Genomic DNA, 27,166 nt, shown 5'->3' with positions numbered 1-27,166 from the left:
ACCAGAAACAATGAGTTAAAGTTCCCACATCAGTTTTACACTTGATACACAGAGGGGAGAGAGAGTGGTTGAAGAAAGACCTGCGGTGAGGGGAAATATGTAATCTGTGTAAAATCTTAATTTGTATTGCTCTAGCCCGAGTGCAAATTGAAATCTTTTTAGCAAGAGACCAAATGGTATCCCACTTGTCTTCATCTATGGTCACAGACAACTCCCTCTCCCACACACCTCTGACCCCCTGCGCAGCAGTAGTAGAAAAACCGTTAAGTACATGGTAAAATGAGCTCAGAGATACTTTCAATTGTTGGTTAAACAGAACCCTCTCAACAGCAGATATTTCAGGGTGATCTATAAGGGTTGTGCTATGAGTGATATAATGCCGTATTTGCAAAAAGCGAAAGAAATCTTGTTTAGACAATTTGTATTTGTTAGTAAGCTGTTCAAATGACATAAGCTTATCATCTGACAATAGGTCACTGAGGGATTTAATATTCTTATTAAACCATTGTCGAAAGCCAGGGTCCGAAGAACCTGGGGGAAAAGCAGGATTATTAATTACTGGGGTGAAAATGGATGTTATATTTGATCTTCCCTCAAGACGGCGGACAAGCCGCCATGCTTTTAGAGTGTTGATTGTTACAGGGTTTACACAGAAAGCTTTGATTTCTTTAAAAGTATTAAGAAATAATAGATCACTTAGTCTGCACTGAGATAATGCTGTTTCAATATCCATCCAGATTGAAGTTTTACCCTTAACCCAGTCGTTTACAAATCTTAAATGGGCACAAAGTTGGTAAATTTTAATATTAGGCAAGTCCAGGCCACCCCTAAAACTTGGTAGATGTAATACTGCCATCTTAAGTCTGGGTCTACACTTGTTCCAGATAAAAGAGCTGAGCCACCCATTTATATCCTCCAGCACCCTTTTGGAAAACAAAACAGGAATCATTTGGATAGGATACAATAACCTAGGCAACACATTCATTTTGACCAGGGCAATGCGTCCTAGCCAGGAAACAGGAAGTGACATCCATCGCTCTAGGTCCTGCTTAATTTTACAAAATAAGGGTACAAAGTTGGCTTTATATAATTGATCAAAGGATGGTGTGATGAAGATTCCCAAGTACACAAACCCATTGGGAGACCATTTGAAAGGAAATGAAGGTACAGTAGTTGGTATTGTTGAAAGGATACCAAGGGGCATAGCCTCTGATTTAGCCAGGTTGATCTTATAACCAGAAAAACAACTGAATCTGTCAATCACATCAATGAGACCTGGCACAGATGTTTCAGGGTCGTTCAGAAGAATTAAAACATCATCCGCGTATAAGGTTATTTTGTGACACAGCTGTCCAATCTCTAAACTGCGTATTATGGGTGTCACCCTTATGGCCTCAGCAAGTGGCTCTATGGCCAGAGCGAATAGGAGGGGCGATAGAGGGCAGCCCTGCATCACCCCTCTGTGAGTATTGAAGTATTCAGACCTGAGTCCATTAGTCAGGACTGCTGCCTGCGGTTTAGTATATATAATCTTGACCCATTTTATAAAGTTCTCCCCCAAACCAAATTTACCTAGTGTATACAGTAAGAAAGACCATTCAATTCGGTCGAATGCTTTCTCTGCATCGAGAGAAAGCACCAGACCATTAATAGACTCCTGTTTAGAAGCTATGATAGCATTCAATAAACGTCTAACATTGGTAGCTGAATTCCGACCCCTAACAAAACCTGTCTGATCTTCCTTAACCAGTGTAGGTAAAAGATTTTCTAAACGAGAGGCCAAGATTTTAGAGAGCAGCTTCCTATCCACATTTAGGAGGGCTATGGGCCTGTAGGATCCGCAAAAGTCAGAACACTTCCCCTTCTTTAAAATTAGGAAAATATTGGCCTCCTTCAGTGTCTGTGGAAATTCTCCTGTAGTGAAGGAGTGATTGAACATATCAAGAAGAGGATCTACAAGAATATTTTGGAACTGTTTATAAAATTCACAACAGAAGCCGTCAGGTCCTGGTGACTTTCCATTTTGTAATTTATTAATAGCTTTAAGCACTTCAGTTTTAGTTATGTAACTATTAAGGGCAGTCTTATGCTCTTCTGACAAATTTGGCAACTCCAATTGAGCAAAGAAATTGTCCATTAATTGCTCTCCCTCTGGAGCCTGTTCGGAAGAGTATAGGTTTTTGTAAAAATTCTTAAAACAGTTATTTATCAGTTTAATTTCGTATACCTTATGGCCATCTTCATCAGATACAGCTGCAATAGTTTGGGACTCTGCACGCTTTTTAACATAATAGGCCAGGTATTTGCCTGCTTTATCTCCGTGCTCATAAAACCTCTGTCTAGTATATTTCATTTTCTTCTCTGCATCCCTAGTAAGAAGGCAATTTAGAGCTGTTCTGATTGCCGTGATTTCTTGCCACAAAGGTGGTGATGGAGAGGCAATATATGCTTTTTCTTTATCCGTCAATTCACTCTCTAAAGATTTTAGTTTCTTCTGTCTTTGGTGTTTTTTTGTTGCAGAGTACGAGATAATTAAACCTCTGGCATAAGCTTTGCATGTTTCCCATAAAACGGAGGCATTGCTGGCCGATGAAGTGTTGATTTCCAGAAATACTTTAAGTTCAGTAGAGAAGTTGGAAGTAAATTCCTCATCTTTAAGAATAATGGTATTAAGTCTCCAGTGACGAGACTGACGTAACGCTGTTTTGAGATTAAAGTCCATAGTTACTCTTGCGTGGTCGGAAATAATTATACTGGTTATGTCGCATGATAAAACTGAATATAAGTCAGTTTTTGGCAGAAAAAAATAATCAATCCTGGATTGACACTTATGTGGGGCCGAGAAAAATGTATATTGTTTATCAGAGGGGTGGGTGCACCTCCAAGCATCAATAAGCCCAAACTCCTCACATAGAGCATGGAGCGTGTTGGCCTGAGGAGGGGGGGGCGCATTACTATGTGGAAATTTGTCAATAAGCGGATTTAATATTAAATTAAAATCACCGCCAACAATAACAGTGGAATTAGAAAGGAATGGAGCTAAGTCCAAAAACATTTTGGTAAGGAAGGTAACTGGGTGGGCAGGTGGGTAGTACACGTTCATCATTACAATATTTTGACCTTGCAAAATTCCTTTGATTATCACATAGCGACCATTAACATCCCTAACACAGTCAGATACTATAAAAGGTAGGTTTCTCCTAATCAACACTGCTACTCCCCTGCTTCTTGTTGTAAAGGATGAGAAAAATACTTGTCCGAATGGCCCTTGTTGCAACTTTAAATGCTCTGTGTCATCAAGATGCGTCTCTTGTAACATAGCAACATCTATATCATCCTTCTTTAGACATGTTATTATTTTTCTCCGCTTGATAGGGCTGTGGACTCCCCGTACATTCCAGGTACATACTCGCAGCTTATTCATTATTGGTATTGTTCATGTATCATACAAAGCATATTGAGCCAAGAGACCCCCCACACACTGGGTAAGAGAAAAAAAGCAAATAAAGAAAGAAAAAACAAAGAGCTGTACAACAAAACATTCAAACATAGAAATTTGGCGACGACCCTGCTAGACATGCAGGGAAAACCCGTCCTTCTCCTGCATGCGGCTGAGAGCCGACAGGCAGGACATGCGCTTGACACGCGCCTACACATAGACATAAACACACTACTGTCCGCCAAGAACACGGTGAAGTAAAACATTTCACCTGGTTGATTATAAGCAGTGGAAATGAGAGGGGCATAGTCACAAACGCCTGAGTTATGCAGATACTCACGTATGGCACAGTCCAGGCGCGATGTTAAAGAAAGGGGAAAATCCGGTGGTTACGGAGATTTAAGGAAGCCACTTTACGAAAGTCGCAGCTGCCTCCGGCGTGTCAAATCTCTTCACCATACCGTCAACAAACAGCCTCAGCGTGGCGGGATATAGAAGCGCATACTCCACGTTCTCCTTCCTCAAACTGCCCTTCACCTCGTCGAAAGCCTTGCGTTTCCTGGCCACCACCGCCGAGTAATCGTTGAAGAAAGAAACTCTGACCCGGTCCGCTGGCTGGTTCGGCTCCGCTCCAGCCAGCGAAGTTGTGAAGTTTCATGATGAGGGGTCTGGCGCACTGGTTAGTGCCCGGTCTCGGTGCTAGGGAGCGGTGTGCGCGATCCAACTTGATCTTCCCGGATTTAGTTGTGATATTGAGATGGGAGGGGAGCCATGTCTCGATGAAAGTGACATGGTCCTTTCCCTCCGTGCCTTCGGGCAGCCCAACCAGACGAAGGTTACATCTGCGGCTGCGGTTCTCCAAGTCATCTATGTGATCTGCCATGTCGGTTATTTGTTTCTCGAGTCCCGTCACCTTAGCCTGCAACACGTCCGATGTGTCTTCCACGCCAGAGATCCGTGTCTCGGCTTCCCCGACCCGCGTTGCCAAAGCCTGGATCTGAGATGTTTGTTCGCGTATGGCAGCGAGCACAGTGTCAATTTTAACATTTAATGACTTCGTAATGTTGTCAGTTATCTTGCTCAAAGCCAGAAGAATACTTGGGTTAACAGCGCTCCCGGGATCCTCCACCTCGGCAGCGGCTTCCACCCCGCCGGCATCTCCGGGTTCAACCGCGACAGGCTCCATAGCTTCGCTAGCATGCTTCTCCGAAGCAGTATTTTTCTTGGGTTTGGATCGAGGCATTCTCAAAAAATATTCCTCCAGGCTCATTATAGACCTACTCCTACGCTTAATTATAACGTCTCCCCAGGTGAACACGTAATTTAAACGGATATTTCGGTGGACTTCACCGAAGCTCTACAGGCGAGGTGCTCACACTACGACGCCATCTTGCCGAAGTTTATCCACAGCTCAACATTTAAAATAATACACAGTCAAGTCTCTAAAGAGACACAGAACAAAAATTTAAATAAAATAACTGTCAATGTATAAAGACAACTTACCTGGGAAGAGGGTCTAGGAAGATCTTGTATTTTGACAGGAAATCACTCAAACTGTCTGAAGAGACACTCAACTGTCAGGAGTTAAATTTTCTTTTATTTATATATGTTAAAGTTTAGAGTTAAAAAGTTATTCGGTTTGCAGCATAACTCATTTTTTACACCTCAACATTAAAAGTGACACCCAGTCAAGACTAACTCAATACAATACATGGAACACAATGATCAAAATATCACAGCTAAACAAATGTATTCAAGTGTAATATACCGAATATAATATTATTTCATATCTTTATATCTGTTTCATTTCTATCTATATTTGCTGTGACGTGTGCTTCTTGTACAATTTAAGTTATTGAGACTAGGTACCAGAGGCCCAAGGGATTGCAGAGTCAGGCCCATTTAATCTATGATGGATCTTTTATTTATCTGCAAACTGTATAAACAGATATTTAACTTTTAGATTCACATTCACCCCATGGATTTACAGAAAAAACTCTGGCCTATAAGGTTTTTGAACAAACACCCTGTAGCACTTACAAACTACTTGATGCATTGTTTGCAGGTGGGAGGTGAGATCTACTCCATCCACCAGAGTTAATGTGTGACTGATTAATTCATACATGAGCTAAACAACTGATTCTGGAGCTACTGTAAAACATTAAGTTGCATTGTGTTCGAATATCCATCTAAATTCCACCCATACACGTCTTATAGTTTTTCCCCTTTGCTATCTCAAATTAACTCACAAGAAAAAAACACTGTAGTATAATGCCGTCTCTGCATTGACCTGTGTGTCCATATTGTCCTTTTTTCCCCCTTCCAGACAAAAGCAATTGTAATTGTTCCGGAATCCCTGAACTGCCTCTGACGAAATCTCCACCTGAGACCTGTTTTGAAAAATCTTTTCGCTACATGTGTATAGACGGTTACGTGAGGAAAGCGGGAACATCGGACCGCACCACATGCAATGGGAATAACAACAGTGATACGAAGTGGACTACGCCCTCGCTCCGCTGCATACGTAAGATTTATTATTGTTTGTCGTTTCGTTTGAAAAGCCTAGTCTTAAAATTCAAATGGATTTTACAGAGATGGAATTGCTGCGTTTTAGGGGGGGGGGGGGGACACTTACATTTTCATCAGGCCTGACACACCCGTAAAGTTTGGTGAGTTTTCGAGTATGTTCGAGCCGTCAAACATGCGATTCATTCTCCTGAATAATCAAACGACAAGCAATAGAAATACTCCTGTCAGTAGCAGTGGGTAGGAAGTCAACAGGGGCTTATGGTTGAGTAGGGACAGCTAGTGCAACTTAAGACCTGTCTCCCTTAGAAACACTTCTGCTACAAAAGCTGTCATTCCACACAAACTTCTCTTTCATGCACTTGACAAATAGATGGGCATTCTGGAAAAGGAGCGACATATCATCAGCTTAGAGTAATATCTAGTGCTTGGCGATGTATAGCGATGGATCATGACACACCTGACCCTGGAGAGAGCATTGCCAAGTGTGAGGTAATCAGGCAAAGTCCACTTTAGTATCATGGCAAGTATTAGATCCATCGGTTTTTACAGCTTGCCTGATACTCTCTCTTGCACTTAGATCCAGTTTTATATATTTATTTTCCAACTTAGTCATAGTTTGTTGTTGCAGTAGGTCGATAAAAATGTCCAACTTCTCATTTCTACTTTTTAGCCGACCCCGCGAGAACCACAACACTTCCACCAAAGATCCCAGTAACAAGTGAGTCCTCCCTGTCTGCATGAATCAAGTGGAAAACAGTGACGAGTCTTAACTTTTACGACATGACTTCCTGGCTTTAATCAATAAAGCGCAAAAGCACTGCTTATCAAAGAAGCTTCATCAGGTGTATTCAACTGTGCAGTGGGTGAAGAGCGTGCATGTAAACAAAACAAAAAAGCTACAACATGCACAGTAAGATTTAGCATGTGCAATGTGAGGCAATTTATCATGGTGTGCGTTTGCAGATGGTTCAACAACCCCACAACATCAGTGAGCTCTGTATTTGCTTGAACTGTTGGAGGTGAAGAGCAGAAAATTCTACAACTGTCTATTTGAGATCATTTCTGTTAGCATTGGCAGCGCGATGCAACGATACTTCACAGAATGAAGGTCTCCGGTTCGAATCCCTGTTGGGCCAGGGGTTTTCTGTATTGTGTTTGCGTGTTCTCTGGTCCGTGTTTGCGTGGGTTTTCTCCTGGTACTCCGGCTTCCTCCCTAAATCCAAAGACAGTAATGATTGATTTGAGCTTGTAACTTGACTCGATGTCTCTGTGTGTTGGGCCTGTGATGCACTGGGGACCAACGTCAGCTGGGATTGGCTCCAGCTCCCCCTGAATCCCTGAAAGTGGTGCATGAGTCAAATGACCATAATGTGAAAGGTGTTGCTTTTAATGACACACTTTAGAGCATTTTAGGCCATTTTAGTGGTTTTACTTCCCACAACTCTTCTGTCTGGGCTCATTTTCACTGCTGCCTTTGAAATCCACCTGGCAAACACCACCAGCACGTGCACAAAGTTAGGCCCGTAGTTAGGTGGCAAACATACTGGAGCGATCAGCAGCCACAGAGCCAGGTATTTTTGCTCAGGGGTTGGTGAAGACCAGAACAGAGCTACAAAATGAGAGTGAATGTTGGACATGAAAAACAACGTTATTTAGCGGTAGTTTTATTAATAGTAGTGATGGTAGAGGAAGCAACAGTGAAGTGACATAGATATTAGTAGTAGTATGAGTGATGTTAGCAGTAGGAGATGGTCATGCCCTCAGCTTTGTTAGTAGAAACAAATCTTGTCTCGTCATCAGCAGCGTCTTTCACCGATCTTCGGATGACTCAGAGCGGAAGCTTCTCATCTACTGGGGTTCTGCAGACAAACAGCCTCAAGCCTACGTCACTTGATGAGCAGGTTGATCACTCACCGGGTAAGAAGCTCACCACACACACACACACACACATTTTGGGCACTTCCAGCAAATTACTCCCAGGCACATCGAAGAATTAAGATTCACTAAAGTATTTTCCATCACTCTTGTATCCAACAATATTTTGTATATTGTAGCATATAAGATGAAAACATGTTTACATCTTGTGAATTTTTGTAAACACCACATGACGACCTAAAAATGACTCATTTAGTAAAATGTTTGCTGTCATATTTAAAGTACAAATTCTTTATTCTCTTATTTATTGAGTCGATGTATTCTACAGGAATTTCTATCAAAATGTTTGCTCTTTTTTAAATCAATTTAAATAAGGGTTACATGAAAAATCAGCAGTACTGTGTAAATCATGTCTTGAGACTTCTCATTTCTACTTTTTAGCCGACCCCGCGAGAACCACAACACTTCCACCAAAGATCCCAGTAACAAGTGAGTCCTCCCTGTCTGCATGAATCAAGTGGAAAATAGTGACAAGTCTTAACTTTTACGACATGACTTCCTGGCTTTAATCAATAAAGCGCAAAAGCACTGCTTATCAAAGAAGCCTCATCGGGTGTATTCAACTGTGCAGTGGGTGAAGAGCGTGCATGTAAACAAAACAAAAAAGCTACAACATGCACAGTAAGATTTAGCATGTGCAATGTGAGGCAATTTATCATGGTGTGCGTTTGCTGATGGTTCAACAACCCCACAACATCAGTGAGCTCTGTATTTGCTTGAACTGTTGGAGGTGAAGAGCAGAAAATTCTACAACTGTCTGTTTGAGATCATTTCTGTTAGCATCGGCAGCGCGATGCAACGATACTTCACAGAGTGAAGGTCTCCGGTTCGAATCCCGGTGGGCCAGGGGTTTTCTGTATTGTGTTTGCGTGTTCTCTGGTCCGTGTTTGCGTGGGTTTTCTCCTGGTACTCCGGCTTCCACACTAAATCCAAAGACAGTAATGATTGATTTGAGCTTGTAACTTGACTCGATGTCTCTGTGTGTTGGGCCTGTGATGCACTGGGGACCAACGTCAGCTGGGATTGGCTCCAGCTCCCCCTGCATCCCTGAAAGTGGTGCATGAGTCAAATGACCATAATGTGAAAGGTGTTGCTTTTAATGACACACTTTAGAGCATTTTAGGCCATTTTAGTGGTTTTACTTCCCACAACTCTTCTGTCTGGGCTCATTTTCACTGCTGCCTTTGAAATCCACCTGGCAAACACCACCAGCACGTGCACAAAGTTAGGCCCGTAGTTAGGTGGCAAACATACTGGAGCGATCAGCAGCCACAGAGCCAGGTATTTTTGCTCAGGGGTTGGTGAAGACCAGAACAGAGCTACAAAATGAGAGTGAATGTTGGACATGAAAAACAACGTTATTTAGCGGTAGTTTTATTAATAGTAGTGATGGTAGAGGAAGCAACAGTGAAGTGACATAGATATTAGTAGTAGTATGAGTGATGTTAGCAGTAGGAGATGGTCATGCCCTCAGCTTTGTTAGTAGAAACAAATCTTGTCTCGTCATCAGCAGCGTCTTTCACCGATCTTCGGATGACTCAGAGCGGAAGCTCCTCATCTACTGGGGTTCTGCAGACAAACAGCCTCAAGCCTACGTACCTTGATGAGCAGGTTGATTACTCACCGGGTAAGAAGCTCACCACACACACACACACACACACATTTTGGGGACTTCCAGCAAATTACTCCCAGGCACATCGAAGAATTGAGATTCACTCAAGTATTTTCCATCACTCTTGTATCCAACAATATTTTGTATATTGTAGCATATAAGATGAAAACATGTTTACATCTTGTGAATTATTGTAAACACCACATGACGACCTAAAAATGACTCATTTAGTCAAATGTTTGCTGTCATATTTAAATTACAAATTCTTTATTCTCTTATTTATTGAGTTGATGTATTCTACAGGAATTTCTATCAAAATGTTTGCTCTTTTTTTAATCAATTTAAATAAGGGTTAGATGAAAAATCCGCAGTACTGTGTAAATCATGTCTTGAGACTTCTCTTTTCTACTTTTTAGCCGACCCCGCGAGAACCACAACACTTCCACCAAAGATCCCAGTAACAAGTGAGTCCTCCCTGTCTGCATGAATCAAGTGGAAAATAGTGGAAAGTCTTAACTTTTACGACATGACTTCCTGGTTTTAATCAATAAAGGGCAAAAAAACTGCTTATCAAAGAAGCTTCATCAGGTGTATTCAACCGTGCAGTGGGTGAAGAGCGTGCATGTAAACAAAACAAAAAAGCTACAACATGCACAGTAAGATTTAGCATGTGCAATGTGAGGCAATTTATCATGGTGTGCGTTTGCAGATGGTTCAACAACCCCACAACATCAGTGAGCTCTGTAATTGTTTGAACTGTTGGAGGTGAAGAGCAGAAAATTCCACAACTGTCTGTTTGAGATCATTTCTGTTAGCATCGGCAGCGCGATGGAAAGATACTTCACAGAATGAAGGTCTCCGGTTCGAATCCCTGTTGGGCCAGGGGTTTTCTGTATTGTGTTTGCGTGTTCTCTGGTCCGTGTTTGCGTGGGTTTTCTCCGAGTACTCCGGCTTCCTCCCTAAATCCAAAATCCAAAGACCGTAATGATTGATTTGAGCTTGTAACTTGACTCGATGTCTCTGTGTGTTGGGTCTGTGATGCACTGGGGACCAATGTCAGCTGGGATTGGCTCCAGCTCCCCCTGCATCCCTGAAAGTGGTGCATGAGTCAAATGACCATAATGTGAAAGGTGTTGCTTTTAATGACACACTTTAGAGCATTTTAGGCCATTTTAGTGGTTTTACTTCAATATTTACAATATTTTGTATATTGTAGCATATAAGATGAAAACATGTTTACATCTTGTGAATTATTTTAAACACCACACGACAACCTAAAAATGACACATTTAGTCAAATGTTTGCTGCCATATTTAAATTACAAATTCTTTATTCTCTTATTTATTGAGTTGATGTATTCTACAGGAATTTCTATCAAAATGTTTGCTCTTTTTTTAATCAATTTAAATAAGGGTTACATGAAAAATCAGCAGTACTGTGTAAATCACGTCTTGAGACTTCGGGCAAGGTTTCCACGAATTTCTTAAATGCAGATCGGTAAATACATTATCGAACCCACAGGAAAATCTTACAAATCCTTTCTTTCACATCCTAAAAACGTAGCAACAGACTCGACGACACCAACCTCGTCCAACCAGATTCCCAATAACAGGACGGATAATTCTCACCTGTCCGGCAACACTGACCACAGTAAGTTTCACACTGTCACAGTACCAAGTTTCACCACATATCCTGGTATGATCTGACCTGTGATATTTGTAAATGAGCGAGTGATGCTTTTAAAGGATAAATACTCATCAGGACATTCGGTGACCACCCTCCTCCAAGTTTTACCATAATTTTTGATGTTCCACAGATTTATCTATTTCCTGTCATTTTGTTATCTTTCCATATTTTGTTAGTTAACTGCTAAAGACATACACATGAAAGGCTTGGGATCACTACATGAAGCAAATGCTGTAATGGAGCATACAGGAAGGAAATGGCTTTACATTTAGTTTCCTCTTTCTTTTATAGGGCTTGGCACGACAACAACAGCCCTGATTGTCTGCGCTTCACTGGTGATCGTCTGCGCTTTAATGGGAATCAGCTACGTGTGTTATAGAAGGTAATGATGTGAACATTAAGGGTTTAAGAATGAATTATATACCTGCAATTATGTTTTGTTACACTTTCTTTCACTTCATGAAATAACTAAAATTGAGGTAGAACAATTTGATTCACATTTCTGCCTTCAAATCATGTGTGTTCACTTAGGGTTTTAATTGTATCACCGTTGTCTTCATTCCTCAGGAAGTCTCAAAGAAATGACAGGCCTGCGACAGATGAAGAAAGGATTTCCATGAATCACGTTCCAGCTGAACCGGCATCGTAGAGTTTGTAACCTGCAACCTTCCGCTGACACAGGAAGTCAAGAGTTTAAAGCTGTAAGTCAGCCTTTGTAAAACCCTGTGGTGAATCTGCCTGAAAAGTTCAAGTTCTCAATAAGTTTGACACTAGGTGTGAGTTTAGACTTTTTGTTGGACTTGAATCCGATTGGACTATGACAATCCAATCACAAAGCAGCGTCAAACTGTCCTATCAGAGAACAGGTGGTTGAGCTGCCTGAAATGTGGCCGTGCAGCGTCCAGGAACGTAACTGACTGTGCTTTGTGATTGGACTATCTTTGTCCAATCAGATTCAGGTATAAAAACAGAGTACATGTAACTTAATGTCGTACACAGTGTTTGAACTTTGGAAGACGCACACTTTCATTTTATTTTTGTAATACATATATATATTATATATTGATTTCCAACTACAAGGTTTGGCATTTCTTTTGAACGTCACTTTACAAGCTGAAAATCTCGTCGACCCCAGTGAGAGCTTAAACTAAATGCACAGAAAAATAACAATTAAAAAGCTCAACATCAACGTGTCGCTCTCGTATCGACTGCTGAAGGCTCTTTGGTGCAATGAGGTCAATGACTGATCAGCTGATAAGGTCCTAACGATAGACTGCATATAAAGATTGATGACAAAAGAGAAGCCAAAGTGCCTTGAAGCCCCCTTGGTTGCTTATAGCTTATAAACCAGCCTCCTCCATGGTAGTGAATGGGACATGCTGGCCCGACATAAAAACATGATGCGATAAAAAACATAGGAAACTTCCACACCACCATCACTACTGCACAGCTTCTGGGTCTGGATGATGTTCTTGATGTCCTCTGGGTTAGAGTTGGAGACGGGTTTTTTTTATTTCAGAACTTGTAAATAGCCCCTCAAAATGCATAAATATCAATGAAGTGACCTCACTGTCAGAAATGGTAGCTACATCCCTGGTTGTGTGTGACACTGTTTGTTCATGCATGGTGTTGATACAGGTCATCACCTATTTTACACCTGATTTTATATATATATATACGGACAACTATATATAATGAAATATGTTCTGCTTAGTGGCATTAACTTGTTCTGTTAAAATGCAAACATGGCCTTTTGACAATTAATTTTTTTTATCTGACGTCTTTCCTGTCATGTAAACAGCATTTTTTTCTATCTTACCTTGATCAAGGTCACACTTGGAACAAGCAATACTTAAAATAAGACATGTGGCATATTAGTCACATTATATAGAGATGTATTCGTGTTAATGGCATTACAAGGTCCTATGCTCTTTAATATTTAAAACAATATAATTATAATATTCAACATCAATGAAATATTGTATTAGCAACTTGTGTAAACATCATAATCAGTGTAATAGTCAGAATATTGCCCTCCATTTAAATATGTGTGTTGCTGCAGAAAATAAAATCTGATAAAACGCAATATGAGAGAGTAACTCGATTGATTCACTTTCCAAGTTCACCTGAATGAGTTCTCCAAACACGTCCAGACATTTTCCTGTTATATTGCCGTATCACACTTGAGTGGACGGAAAGTTCAGGAGCTCAAAGTCATATTTATAAACCTGTAATAACATGTTTGAGAATTTATACCGCTCGAAAAGTGTTGACAGCATCAGGAAATCTGATAAGGATTAATAAACCTTCCCCATCAATCAATGTTCGATGATGGTTCTTTATGTCGTCGTGGTCTTGGGAAGCTGTTTTGTTTTTGATTAGTCTTGACTGGAACTGTTGTCAGTGAACAGTGAAGCTCGGGATGTTTTGATAGCAACTGTTAGGCACTGGAGACTTGGAACAGAGCGAGCTTCAGTCAGAGGAAACCATCGTACACACAGGAGTTGAGGATTGTTATCGCTTGAGCCTGAACAGGAAAAAGTGACATGTAGAGGAAATACACTTGTAAACCCATTTGTCCGCAGATTTACGTTTTGAGTCAATGTTTGCTCTTTTAATGCCAGTCCTCCGGAGTATCACTGGATGCTATTGGCTGATAATCTCAACCGTACATTATAGAGCAATCCCATTTATCTCACAGAAAGAAACAAACACGGGAAACAGTTTTTAAAAAACAAGATCACATGGTAGTCAGTAAGCAGTGATCGCTGGCGAGCACCTTACATTCATACTCTGTTCCTATCCTGAACAGTGCATTGAAGGTCACTAACAACTTCTAGTTAACAAATAAAAACATTTTTAAAAAATGGAAATAGCTTTAGAAGCCACGGACGATAGGCTGACCAAATTGTCCTGGTATTTCAGCCGTTGAGAGACGCTCATTGAGCATGAGGAGGGCTGTAGGTCCGATGCGTTGCCACACACACTCCTCGCACAGCGGACCGCCGTCGGACACGCCATCAGTCTAGATACAGACAAATGAGGGAGGCTTTAAAAAAGAAATCGTAGCGAGCTGAAGGTATAACAACACAAGACTTGACGTTGTAATTTTAACACCAACTCTAATGCAAACTGGTTAGTTCAGGCAAACAATACATTCCTGGTTGTAGATAGTCTAGGATTTAGGAGGCGTTAGAATATGTATTTATCTCAAAACCCCCCACTAACATCTGGCTCTTGTCTGCAACAGTGAGGCATTTCATGGCAGTTAAGGGGTTTACGTTTAACAAAGCCTGTGTACACTCGATTATTTTGGTGGAAAAGAGGTATCACTGAGGGTTAGACATTTCCTTACAAAAATCGTCTGTTGTGTGGACATGATGAACGCCATGTCTGGCTTGATGCAGTTGGCACAGTTGGTGAGGGAGCAGGTGAGAGCCTTGCCCTCCTTCATCAGGGAGTTGGGCATCTGCGACTTCAAGAAGTATTCCTGTCGACGATGTGGGGGAGAAAAGATTGTGGCACACAGATAAGATTGTTGTACTTAGAGGGAACATCGATATATTCATAGTTAAATATAAAAATATATAATTTTTTAAGTGTACAGGCCTTTGGTGTATGCTTTTTTCCAAATCCAATGATGCCAGTTTAAATGATCTAAACTTTGTTATTGATAGAATTAGTTTTAGTCTTATTGAGCAGATGTGCTGTTTGCATTACACCTGTTTCAGCCTTTTTTTTAGTTTTTCAGTAAATTTGAGCCTAACTCAATGTTGTCTGCACTGTAAAAACACAACAAATCCTTAGACCTATACAGATGAACGTTACCAGTAGCGACAAATATTTCTGGTAAAGTCATCGGACCTGTGGGATTGCAAACATGCAGAACACATTCCAGGGTTTTGTGTTTACTTGTTCTCTAGAGGAGGGCGTCAGAAGGACATCTGTAAAAAGTAAGTAATAAGTCAAAAGAAAAAAAAAATAAGTAGCAAAGTGGAGACTTTGGACTAAATGACGGTTTCCTTGACTTTACAGACAGTGTAAACTGAGTGTACTTAGTTTTTAGACTTCCAGTTAATTAGATAGTATTTGAATAAAACTGTTTATTGATTTATTGGATTAGTGCTGGTCCCATCAGGGCTGTTGCGTTAACCGGGGTCCTATAATAAACAATAAAGGCCATTTTATTGACAATTTATTATATAACAACGCCCTGGAGGGCAGGAGTGCAAGAACCAAGTTAGAGTAATCGCTACACCTGGCATTCTATTGAATTTCAATAGACTTGTTGCACAAAACATCCAATGACACAGGTGGAGAAGATAACAATGGTTTGGCGAGATGAGCCAAGGTTTAGATATATTTGTCCAATAGAGGAGCTCCACATGACTACTAATGCTATGTGGCCACTGTGACTTTTTTAATTTTCCTTTTTGCAAGGGCAGCTCAGATTTGGTGATGCCAATACAACTGTTAACTTGATAACTTTCTGTAGCCTGGTCTTTCTGATGCATCCAATAGACGTCAACTGTCTCCAGAAAGGCCTCATTTTTCACCCTGCAAGATTTCCCTCATTGAGTTGCAAGTCAACGGAGCAGGAAACACACAAGTGTTCTAGTCAAGGGTCCCAGTAAGCCTGACAGTGAAGCAGCTACATTTTATATTATTAAATGTATACTTATTTATTTATTTACAGTGGTGCTTTACCTTCTGTGATGTGTCTACTGTGACAGATGGGAAGTGTGTTGCTGTAAATGGGTTTTCATCCACAAGAGGAACAACAGGATTTTTTTCAGTTTTTACGCCACAGAAAAGTTGCCGATGCGAGTTCATGTGGTTCAACAGAAATGTGAGGTGCACGAGTGTTGAAGCTGTGGTAACGGCTTCTCTGGAGGAATGTTTCCATATTCCTCATTATTATCTTGAAATGTATTATTTAACCTTTAACATGCGGTAGTGAAAAACATCCATGTGACGGCAATAGACATCGATTCATACTAAGTGGGAAACAGAAGTGGGAACAAGCAAAGAGAAGTTTAAACAGTGAAGTGCTGAGTCAGATACAGTTTGTTTCCTGGTGTCTGTGGAAGCGCATTGTTAAGATTTTTATGGTACGACTACTTTAATGGTACTTTCAGCAATTCTGATTGGCACATTCATATTGACTGGTGAAAACATAATTATTAATACTATGTATGTACACGAATGAATACTTTACTACTGTAGATCCCTACCAATCGTACATACTGTATCTTTAAGTAAAAAAAGCAGTTTTTCTTTAACATTATTTTTAGCGGTATGCAGCTTCCAAATCCCTTCCACCGTCCTTACAGTTCCAATGATGTTCTGTCATATTTCAGATTGACTTTGAGAAGCTAACAGTCATTAGTCATTATACCCACTGATGCCTTTGTTACTTTAAGCGAGGCTCGTTTCACCACATCTGACGTTTACAAATCTGGAAAATACCAGCAGATCAACTGGTTCCACTTTGCACCAGGTCACTAACTTGGGGCTGTGGAGCCTGAAGGTGAACTTCAAGTTCAAAAAGTTGAACTCAAAGTAGATTGCTCTTTGAACGCCTCCTCTCTCAGACAAACTTGGAATATAAAAGATATATATATAAACTAGTATCTGTGTATATGTATGTGTATGTGTAATGAATAACACAGAGGAAGCATTCGGAGTAAAAGTGAGGGGCATTGTCTGACATGTCCTACCCCGGCCACTGTGAGGATATGGTAGATGCTCTTGGTGATGATCAGCGTCGTCTTGGCACGAGTCACCGCCACATACAGCAGGTTCCACTCATCGTCAGGAATGTTTGCTGAACAGGAAAGAGAAGGAAAATATTAAGTGTAATTAGTGTTGGTCCCTATCAGGGTTTTTTTTAGAGCCAACCTCACAGAACAGTAATATCCAAACACAAGAGACTGTGAGAAACAGAAACAGATCATCCTGGGTGGGGCAGAATAAGAGAAATATACAGAATATAAAATGTGTAGAAGAAAGAAAATACTCACTAAATGAGAAGTTGCGATCGTGGCGCAGAATGTACCCGGGAGCGGGAACCATGGCAAAGTCCTCGCTGATCATAACAGTGTCGAACTCCAGACCTTTAGCCTTGTGGACTGTTCCAACTATGAAGTCTGAAACATGAGGCGGGTGCAAAACAAAGCTGTCATCATTGCAAGTTTTTCAGGGATTTTAAAGAGTAATTCAAACCCCCCCCCCTCTCACACAGAGAGTTTAAAGTTGTCGGCTTGATTTGAAAACATTCCCACAAACACAAATACATCTGTCACTTGGGTTAACATTATTTCAGCGTGTCGTGTGCCTACAAACCTGCTTTGCGGAAGTCTCTCTCGAAGCAGGTGTCCAGGCGCTTCACCAGTTGGGGAATTCGAGTCCTATATTTTTCAACGATGATGACTTTGCTCGCCAGCTCCAAGTCCTCCGTCTGATCGATGTATTGCTTCAGGGCGTAGAAGGAACTGCGATTCTTCTTTGCAAAGGAGCGAATGAGGGGATCCTTGATGGCTGAAGACAAAGTAACATGAATGGCTAAGGTCAGCGTGTTTAGTGCTTAAAAAAAGGGAAATAATTAATACAATTTGCAGGCTTGTTTAATGCATGTGCATTTGCAAGCCCCTTACCATTTGGTTCTTGGTCTGGCTCTTGCATCAGCCGCCAGATGTCCAGTATCCTATTCAGGCCGATGTTTTTAACATCCTGAGGGAGAATTTAGATCTGTGAGCACTTTATCAACGCAGCCCTCTTACAGTTATCAGTTGTGCATACAAGTTTGTTAAAACTTGATGTTGTAACTCGAACTCTGATAATTTTATGCTGAGAATTACAAATTCTGAATGTTTTTCACCAAACTAAATTCTTATCAGAGCAGAAACACTGAGTGATCCCTCACATGTGGTTTTGCTCTGAGGTTTTTTTCTGTTAAAAGGGGGTTTTGGTAGTTTCTCCTCACTCTTGCTGAGGGTCGAAGGCAAACTATGTTGCACCTTGTTAATCCCATTGAGACAAATAGTGATTTGTGAATATGGGCTATACAAATAAAACAGCTTTCAATCAATTGTGAATGGTAAGTAAGCCTTGCTATAGGTAGATGGCTTTTCATTTAGCAAGTTTGATGAAAGATAAGAACCACTTTAAAAGCAACAGCCAGCAGTTGGCTAAAACTGTTAGTAGAGGGGAATCTTAACCTGGAACAGAACTATAGACTGTATATAAAGATGGACGTCGCAACTCCACTTCCTCCAACTATTCCAAAAATTAAGCTGAAATATCCAGGATACGAACCCTGGGCATTTGATCTGCACAGTATTAGTGCGTGCACAGCATTTTTTCTAATCATTTAAGTGTCTGAAATGTCCCTTCCTGTTGTCTCTGAGAAACAAGAGAGAGAGACGGTATCATTGTTCTGATCAAGCACTTGACAAGAAGCTAAATTCACTTGAACCTTCAGACAGAAATAGCAAAGTAGTGATAAACGTCAAGTGTGTGTTTTCATCTGTGTTTGTCTGTCTGTTGTTAAGTAGCAGGATTAAGCAAAAACTACAGGATGGATACCACAAAACCTAGTGGAAGGATAAGGCATAGAACAGGCGAGATACTATATAATTTTGGTGTGGGTCTGGATCAGAGGGCAGATCCAGTCATTTCCCCCCCCCCCCACTTTCTTTAACATTGTGAGATATAGTTCTCACAATGTTAGTTGTGAGACATTTCCGAGTTTCTGTTTTCATGCACACTCACTCCTATGAAGTGGATCCGGCAGTGCGGGTTGACGTCTGTCAGGCTGACGGCTGTACTGAACACGCTGTAATTGCACCTAGACAAGATGGCAATCTTCCCCGGGTTAGGACCCACACCCGTCCTCACAGTCTCTAAGGTCTTGACTGCAGCCTGGTCAAACACACCACCTACAGAATGGACAGACAGCACACACACGTGTCTAACCTAAAAATCAACCAATCACATCTCTTAATGTCTTATTAAATCAAGTTTAAGGGGCATTGAAATCGTGTCCCTACATTTTCAAGAAGAGAAAATATCAAAAGGCCACCATTGGCTGTATTTACCCTTCTGCTTGCCTCCTACCAGAGTCTTCTGGACTCGCTTACACACTTTGAGGATGGTGGCTGCCACGTAGGCGATCTCCGCACCAAACCGAAAGCTCTGCATAAACACGAGTGCCACAAAAGTTCATTTTTTGGATTAAATGTAGAAAAAAATATAACCTGAATAAAACTGAATATGGTGATGAACAAACCTTTAAACAATCACTTCCCTAATAATCTTCCCTAGTAATCAGTATCTTGCACATAACTTAATATATTCTAGATAGATGAACAGATTTAACAATAATGTTTCACAAATGTAGAAAATAATTAACAGAAGTTACTTGAACCACTGCATATGGGTTTTACTCAATTTAAAAGGACAATGACCCATGCTGGAGAAGTGTTAAAGAGGCAGGGACTCATTCTTGAATAGGTTATTAGGAATACATCTGATTAAATCTCTTGCCTTGTGGCTATTTGGATTAATGGTTAATTCAATTGTCAAAAAATGTTGGCAGACTCTAAGCAAAGACCCAGTATAAAAATGTGAGAAAAGTTTGGACATTTCATGCACTGTTGCTGTTGCCTCATTACATTGTAGCTCCTGCCGCTGTCGCGACTCCCAGCAGAGACGATCCACTGGATCGATTTCAAAAGTTTTTTGTAACTACCATTCATTTACCGACCCCAATCTATTATGTTGTACGTATTCTAAACTTCTCTTATCTGCAGTGTGTATGTGTTTACCCGTGTCAGGTAGTAGATGTCTGTGTGGTCAACAACATGCAGAGCATTGACGGCTCCTCTGAAGGTGTAGATCTGCTGATGAGGATCTCCGACCAGGATCTTCCCACACTTCTGAGACAGCAGCACGTCCATAATGGCTGAGAGGAAGGAAAAAGAAGACGTCGTCATTCTCACAAAAAAAAAAAGAAATCATGCTCTTCAACAATCCTGCAGGTCAGTATCTGCTCTTGATCATCACCTGGAGTGCAGTCCTGGGCCTCATCGATGAAAATGACATCGTACTGGTCCGACAGGCAGGGTTTTGGGGATTTGAGCTGCCATAATTTGAGATAACCTTTGAATGAAAAGGTCAAGTTACCATGGCTTCATTGTTTCTCTTCAGATTATAACAGATATTTTATACATTCATTTTTTTTTTTTACAGTTGATTTACCATCATGGGTCATGTAGTATGCCTGTGCACTTTTTTCATTGAGATCTTTCATCTTCTTCCATATCGTCTGTGCATCATTGACAACCAACTAGGATTTCAAAATAAAAGACAGTTAAATTTAATAATATATTACGAAACTGAAAGCACAAAGTTGTGTCAGCTGTTCGCATTCATACCAATTTTTCCTCATTTGTTATTATCGTCTTATTGCCGTGATTAGATACGTGGGTGCTGGCGACATGGCTAGTGGTGATGGTCGGGTCTGCTGAAGCCAGGAATGTGTTGAGAGTCGTGGTCAACACTTTGGCCTTGGTATAGCCACCTCGGCCTTTAGGCAGCACAGAACTGATAGTATACGGCTTCAGGGTAAAGGTCAGCTTCTGACGATTATGATACCTGATGCCGGGGAGACCGCATAGCACAGGAAGTGAAAATAAACAGCTGTCCGTTAGGTAAACGTTTCTACAAAAACCAGGGAAAACAAGTTCAAGATAATTCTGCTGCCGTGCTTGTATGTCACACTGGATATAAATGGACATACAGTTGTCCACAGAGGAATGAAATTTCTTAAGCAAAACAAATGCTACAGTTCGTTTGCCTTCATGGACCCAAACAGTCTAAATGTATGACTTCTACTTGGAGCATCTGGGTTCTCACATCCGCCCGACATCACTGAAGGCCAACGAGTGGACGGTCTTGCAGTCCACATTCTTGGGGAAGCGGCGCTCTGCCTCACAAGCCACCGACTTGTTGAAAGCCACATACAGGAAGTGTAGGTGCGGACGCTGCTCGGCATACTTCACCAATGTGGTCGTCTTTCCTGTACCTGTGACAGACAGCACTGAAGATATGATTCTGAGGAAATTTTTTTTTTTTTTTTCACACTTACCACACTGGCACTGATAGAACATATTGATAACCTTTTTCACATCTACAGGCAGTTCATGTGTTTCAATGACACATTTAAGACTTTCAGACTACCTCCTGGAATGTTACCAGAGTTTTAAAGACACTTTGTACCAGAACACAGCTGAGAAATGTCTGCAAAACCCCTTGATGAGAAGTAATCAAAACAACACATTTTCGTATTAGATATCCGGATCAGCTCTTCAGAAAACATTGGAGCCGACATGCAGCTCAAAGAAACCTGTCGCTACATGATAAAAAAAAAAATGAAGGTTTAAAATGACGGCTGGTATGGATTAACTGTCTAAAGGAGAAAGAACGCCCCCTGGTGATGTTTCAGATGATGTGTAATTAAATCTAGTTATGGGTCTGCTTTACAAAAACAGGAAATAGTGCAACTATAGTGTTGTTTTAAAATGGTTGTTCTGTGGTTCCTGCATTTACTTGGTGTGTTCAGTGAGTTTATGGGCTGCACAATGGGCCATGAGGAGCAGTGACCATCACACCACCACCAACCCCACGTACCTGCAAAAGCTATGATCTTGACCACATGGTCGTCCTGGATGTCGTGACTGAGGATGTGCTGCTGTTCACAGGTGAGCTGCATCTGAGGCAGCCTAGCAGAAACACACGCACACAACAAATGGTAAGACTAAAACGAATATCCTTCATATACTTATTACAAGTTGTACTTCATCACTTAAAAAGCTTGAGTGACCCACAGTTACCTTTAATGGCAGTGATAACAAACCAAACTAGATACAACATGATGAGTTCAGCTTGGATACATTTTGGCACTTTTAGAAAACCAGCAAAAGCAATAAGGCTGTAATTGACATGTTCTACCTGCATAAAACTCATGCAGGATCTGGTCGGGGCTTTAGTCATGTTAACATCAAATATCTGAATGTGAACTTTGGCTGTAGCATGATCCTTGTAGGTGTCATATGAGCTGGCGTGAGTATTTCTAAAACTGCTGGGATTTCTACACGCAACGGTCAACAGAAAAGTTTGAAAAACATCCACCGAGCAGCAGACAAACCATTACTTTGGTTAAAAAAAGGTATAGTGAGTGGAATTTAGGGTTGCTGCCATACTCTGTTATCGATGTCCAGACACATACTGATTACATAACTTTGCCACAGGCCGCAGAGTTTGTTTCTTTTTTTGTACTACCATAAAAACCTAGTATGTTCATTTCCGTTTATCATCAAATAAATAATCTTTAATTTGTCAAATACTGGTGAGCCGACACTGCAGATATTATGAATGATAAACAAAGTAGGATTCAATTATTTCTCAGAAAAAGTTTTTGCCCTCACCCATTCTGAGTGGATCTCACAGAAAAGGGCCCGTTCTCCATCAGGTGAAGCACATAGTAGATGTTGTAATGCAACCTGAAGAGGCAGAGAAGAAGAAAAATCATGGGGAGGGTGACATGGAGCGATGAAGGATGTGGGCAGATAAATGGGGACACTTGGGAGTTTTACCTGTTACTTATCTGGATTTGACTTCTCTCTAAAGCCAGCAACATCATGGCCATGTGGCTGAGGTACTCTGTAATGGCAGAGTGCGACATGCACCCGGAGAGCAGAGACACCAAGTCCTGCACGTCACCAACATTCTCACTTAGGATCAATATGATCGCCATGGCTGCACATGGGTTGGGACCCTGGAGATCAGACATGAATCATGTAAAGATTTCACATTTTTCTCAAAGTTATCAGTAGACACCACACACGCCTCATTTTGACACATTTAACTTAATTTTCTACACCTGATTATACAAGGAATTGTGAGTTTTGGTTGTCTGTGTGTGAATTGTACCTCAGAGGCATGGTTAAAGTACTTCTGAATATCAGGAATACGTAATCTGATGGAGGCCTCAGCCTCAGGAAAGAGGCGATGTTTCTTAACACACACCAGGATGTCCTCGGGACTCACCCGCTCTCCAACCTTATGTTGAGCCATCAAACTAAACAACACACACACACACACAAAGTTAGGATATTTACCACAGTCAACATATGAAAATATATGCCAGCCTTCCCTTGCTTATGCAATTTGACACCATATTATTTAGCCACACTGAAACAGTAATTAAGGATCAGATGAAATAATGCTTTTAACGTTTTCATAAATCTACACAGATTTGTGTTTCTTTCGACAGTTGCTTAGCTTTGTCTTAATTCATGTCTTTAATATCATTTAAATAAACAGTTGACAAAGTTGTCCATTTACACCCATTTGAAAGTTGTGTAGTGTGATCATGGCTTAAGTAAATGCAGACTTACATAATGAGATTTCGTATGCTGTGCTGTGTCAATGCTGGTTCTGTTATGTCGCTGTCCTTCAGGTTGGACACCATCTCTAGCTCGGCGTCCTTCTCTCTCATCATGTAGCGGTAGTATTGTTTCTTGAAGGGCAAAAACTGAAAGGAGAAACACACAACGTCCAAGTTCATTTGGTGAGCTTAACTTTTCCTCTGAGTTTTAGACAGAAAGTCATATGATACATTCACGACATGGGAAAGTTGATCAGATATAAGAGTTAGGTGCAGCATCTGTGGGTTTTTGCACAGTGACATAACCAAATAAATGGAAAAGACTATGCTGAGTGTGCTTTTAAAAAATGGAGGTTATATAAGTTTAGTTTTTCAGAGCTAAACAATTACTTATTTATTCATAATAACAGATATTCTTGTTGAAACAGTGTAAAAGTCTTTTACAGTGTTCCATTATGGGTCGTTTGTACCCTTAAACCTTTGTCCATCCTGGGAGAGACATTCCTCACTTGCGACTCCTTTGAGGTTTCTGTTATGTCCCTTGTTAAAGGTTTTTTGGGGTAGTTTTCCCTCACTATGGTCGAGGGTTAAGGGCAGAAGATGTTGAATCAAATTGTTATGTGTCAATATGGGTTGTACAATGTGCTAAAAGTCTTGTTTTTACCAATTTTCTTTTGTCAGGGGCACAGAGTAATCAATCAGAAAATCATACTACTGGACAAGCTCTCTTAAAATTTGTTTCAGTATTATTCCTGCTAATTCCTGAGTGTATGTGAAGATGAACTTCAGTACAAACTGTGTTTTGTTTCACCTTGGTGTCCTGGACAATGCTCCTCCAGTAATGGCAGACGAGGCTGATGCTGCGGTAGAGGTCCTGGGCAGGGATGTAGCCCAGCACCTGCCTCAGCACCTCCACTGGAAGGTCATGTATGCAGCCGTGGGGCTGCAGCAGGTCCTTGCTGCTGCCTACCAGCCCATAGTGAGCATCGGGAAGGGGCTCCACCTCCTCTTCCTGGTTGTGATTGTCTCTGTCACATATTTCAAAGTCATCATCTACCCCAAACATTTCCGCCGTCATTCCCTCCAGGTAATCCACCTTCTCCTCAGCAGCTAGCAGGGAGGAGTCGTCAACCTCCTCCTGCTCCTCGTTCTTTTCATGATATTCTGAAGAAAGTGCAGCAGCAAGGAGGCTGTCATCATCAATCTCATCAACCTCTTCTTCCTCGAGCTGAGGCTGTGAAACCATCCCTTGAGAGTGAAAGAGAAAGGACAAAGATCTATCATCATTTTTATGAACAAAACAACAGAAAGGTCAGTGGATAAAACAGCCCCTAAATACATGCCATGCACTGATGTCCTCTCGGGGTTTCTTTAATTTGACAATCAGTGATATTCAAAAGTGTCATTACCACATTTCCGTCGCTTGGTGGTTGTTCTGGGGAAAAGCCACTTGTTGGGCTCACAGCTGCCCTGCCCCTGGTTGAAGGTGTGGGGCTGGGTAAGGGCATTAGTGCCCTCTGCACTTTGTGCCAGTTCATCGCACTCGTTTGCATTCAGGTGCCTCCTCTTGACATTCGCTTGGAAACCAAAGCACACAACATTCAGTAATGTATTGGGATTGTTCCTACATACTGTCAGACAGCTACTTATTAGTATATCTACAAAGGTAAACACAATGTTTAGTCAGTGTAGCACCAAATAACAACAGAGCTGCAAATGTTAAAGAGAGACAGCCAACACATCAACAACACAATGAGGCGACAATGGAGTCCATGGAGAGAAGTAGTGAAGAGAGGAGGAAGAGGAGAGAAGGAGTCTGAAAACGGTGCTTTCACTCGGCCCTGTCTCCCTATATTAAAACACTTGGTCATTGGAATTTAGATTATCGGTGAGATTATGTCGATAACCTGGTTTTGAGTTGTGTGTCGTATTGTTTTTACAGCAAGTTTGTGTTGACAGTTTATTTTGTTGTGTTCATTTGGTTATGTTGCCCTAGCTACGTGGGGTCAGATCAGCAGGTCGATCAGGGAGAGTGAGAACAGGTTTGCACGATCAGGTCTGTGAAAAAGGAGGAGCGGTGCAGACTCAAGGGGACAGAGAATGGGACAAGTGTGCTGCATTAGATTACACTTTATTCAACCTATTGCATTTATCTGCTGTATTTGTGCAGATAGGTTGAATTGTGAGGTCAGCAGAGTCCAAACTTGGTCTTGTCTTGAGTGTAATCTCTCTTTGTCTTTCTGTTTAGCTCACCTCATACTTGCCAGCAAAGGTGGTAGGTTCCAGGCAAGTGAGGATATAAAGGTGAATGCCAGTCAGTAGTGAATGGGGGAGAGAGGAGTTGGCGGCTTGCGGTGAGGCTGCAGATTTTTTTAGTTTTAGATTTATTGTTTTTTTTGCATTTCCCAGGGATATTTGTCTTTCTGTTGTAGAACCTTCTTGTTAATAAAATGCAATCTACTCCTTCTTCAGTATTGCTTTTTCCCCTCAAGTTTTCAGTGCCAGCCAGGCCCCCCACCCCTTATCTGGGGTTTTCTGCATTACAAGGAGGAAGAGGAGAGAAGTGGTGAAGAGGAGGAGAAGGAGTGAGGTGGTAAAGACAGAAGATGTGGAGGAGGAAGAGTAGTAGAGTGTTGAGAGGTCGAAGAGGTAAGAAGTGGTGAAGAGGAGGAAACTGGTGAAGGAAGAGGAGGACGAGGAGAGCAGTGATAAGAGAGGAGGAAGAGGAGATACCTGGTGAAGGACGAAGAAATAAGTGGTCAAGAGGAGGAAGAGTAAAGTGGTGAAGAGAGGTCGAAGAGGACAGAAGTGGTGAAGAGGAAGGAGGACATTTGTGAAGGAAGAGGAGGACGAGGAGAGCAGTGGTAAAGAGAGGAGGAAGAGGGGATAACTGGTGGAAGACGAGGAGAGAAGTGGTGAGGAGGAGGAGGAGGAGGAGATAACTGGTGAAAGACGAGGAGAGAAGTGGTGGCGAGGAGGAGGAGATAACTGGTGGAGGACGAGGAGAGAAGTGGAGGAGAGAAGTGGGGGAGAGGAGGAGGAAGAGGAGGGTGGGCGGTGCGAGAAAAGACACCAGGAGCAGTTTGCCAGTGTCTCAAAACCATAAGACCTCGTTTCTCCTCAGTACAGGTGAACATTTCTGTAGGTGGCCTTTGAAGAACTGCGAAATTTACAACAAAACCTAGGGGTGTGTCCATGTCTTTGGTATGAGGGTCCTTACCTTTCACAGCCACCTCCATCGTCGGGTCTACCAAACATTTAAGCCAAGCAGAAACTCTCCGTCCTTAGCGGGTTAGGCTCCATGAAAGTAAACAATGACTGGAGCTAGCTTGTTCAACGATGTCCTCCCGGTTTCTGCAGAATACACAACTGTGACTCGCGCTCGTTGATTTAAACAGATTCAATAAACACCATTAGCGACTTGTTGATGTGTGTTTGTAAGGAAAAGCGAGAATCAACTTCTAAGAAGCTAAAAGCTGCGGTTCTAAAGTTTGAGTCGTGGGTGAAGAAAGCA

General features: G+C 41.5%; 2 protein-coding genes across 4 annotated transcripts in view; one reads left to right on the top strand and one right to left on the bottom strand.

Moving 5' to 3' along the window:
- Positions 1–13,279, top strand: part of LOC133007957 (mucin-2-like) — a 22,279-nt gene extending 9,000 nt beyond the window's left edge. Inside the window, exons 4-12 of one of the 3 annotated variants that reach the window (XM_061075769.1) lie at positions 5,766–5,963; positions 6,639–6,686; positions 7,772–7,885; positions 8,285–8,332; positions 9,414–9,530; positions 9,932–9,979; positions 11,079–11,165; positions 11,493–11,583; positions 11,769–13,279. In XM_061075769.1, coding sequence (XP_060931752.1) covers positions 5,766–5,963; positions 6,639–6,686; positions 7,772–7,885; positions 8,285–8,332; positions 9,414–9,530; positions 9,932–9,979; positions 11,079–11,165; positions 11,493–11,583; positions 11,769–11,850 — 833 coding nt within the window. In that variant the 3' untranslated portion in view covers positions 11,851–13,279. Of the gene's footprint in view, positions 1–5,765; positions 5,964–6,638; positions 6,687–7,768; positions 7,886–8,284; positions 8,333–9,413; positions 9,531–9,931; positions 9,980–11,078; positions 11,166–11,492; positions 11,584–11,768 lie in introns of all 3 variants that reach the window. The other 2 variants (XM_061075770.1, XM_061075768.1) reach the window with 2 other exon arrangements.
- Positions 12,223–27,166, bottom strand: fbxo18 (F-box DNA helicase 1). The gene is made up of 21 exons (XM_061075766.1): positions 26,873–27,166; positions 25,062–25,229; positions 24,464–24,900; positions 23,663–23,799; positions 23,196–23,343; positions 22,859–23,040; positions 22,691–22,765; positions 21,894–21,985; positions 21,120–21,288; positions 20,639–20,858; positions 20,463–20,550; positions 20,268–20,363; positions 20,030–20,166; positions 19,301–19,397; positions 18,975–19,141; positions 17,858–17,933; positions 17,547–17,741; positions 17,225–17,350; positions 16,922–17,028; positions 14,557–14,691; positions 12,223–14,226 (listed from the first exon to the last, which is right to left on the bottom strand). The coding sequence occupies exons 1-21, from the start codon at positions 26,889–26,891 to the stop codon at positions 14,080–14,082; spliced, it is 3,018 nt and encodes a 1,005-aa protein (XP_060931749.1). The 5' UTR covers positions 26,892–27,166; the 3' UTR covers positions 12,223–14,079.

Source organism: Limanda limanda, chromosome 1 (genome assembly GCF_963576545.1).
Source record: "Limanda limanda chromosome 1, fLimLim1.1, whole genome shotgun sequence".
Taxonomy (NCBI): Eukaryota; Metazoa; Chordata; class Actinopteri; order Pleuronectiformes; family Pleuronectidae; genus Limanda; species Limanda limanda.
This window is presented reverse-complemented; position numbering and strand designations above follow the sequence as displayed.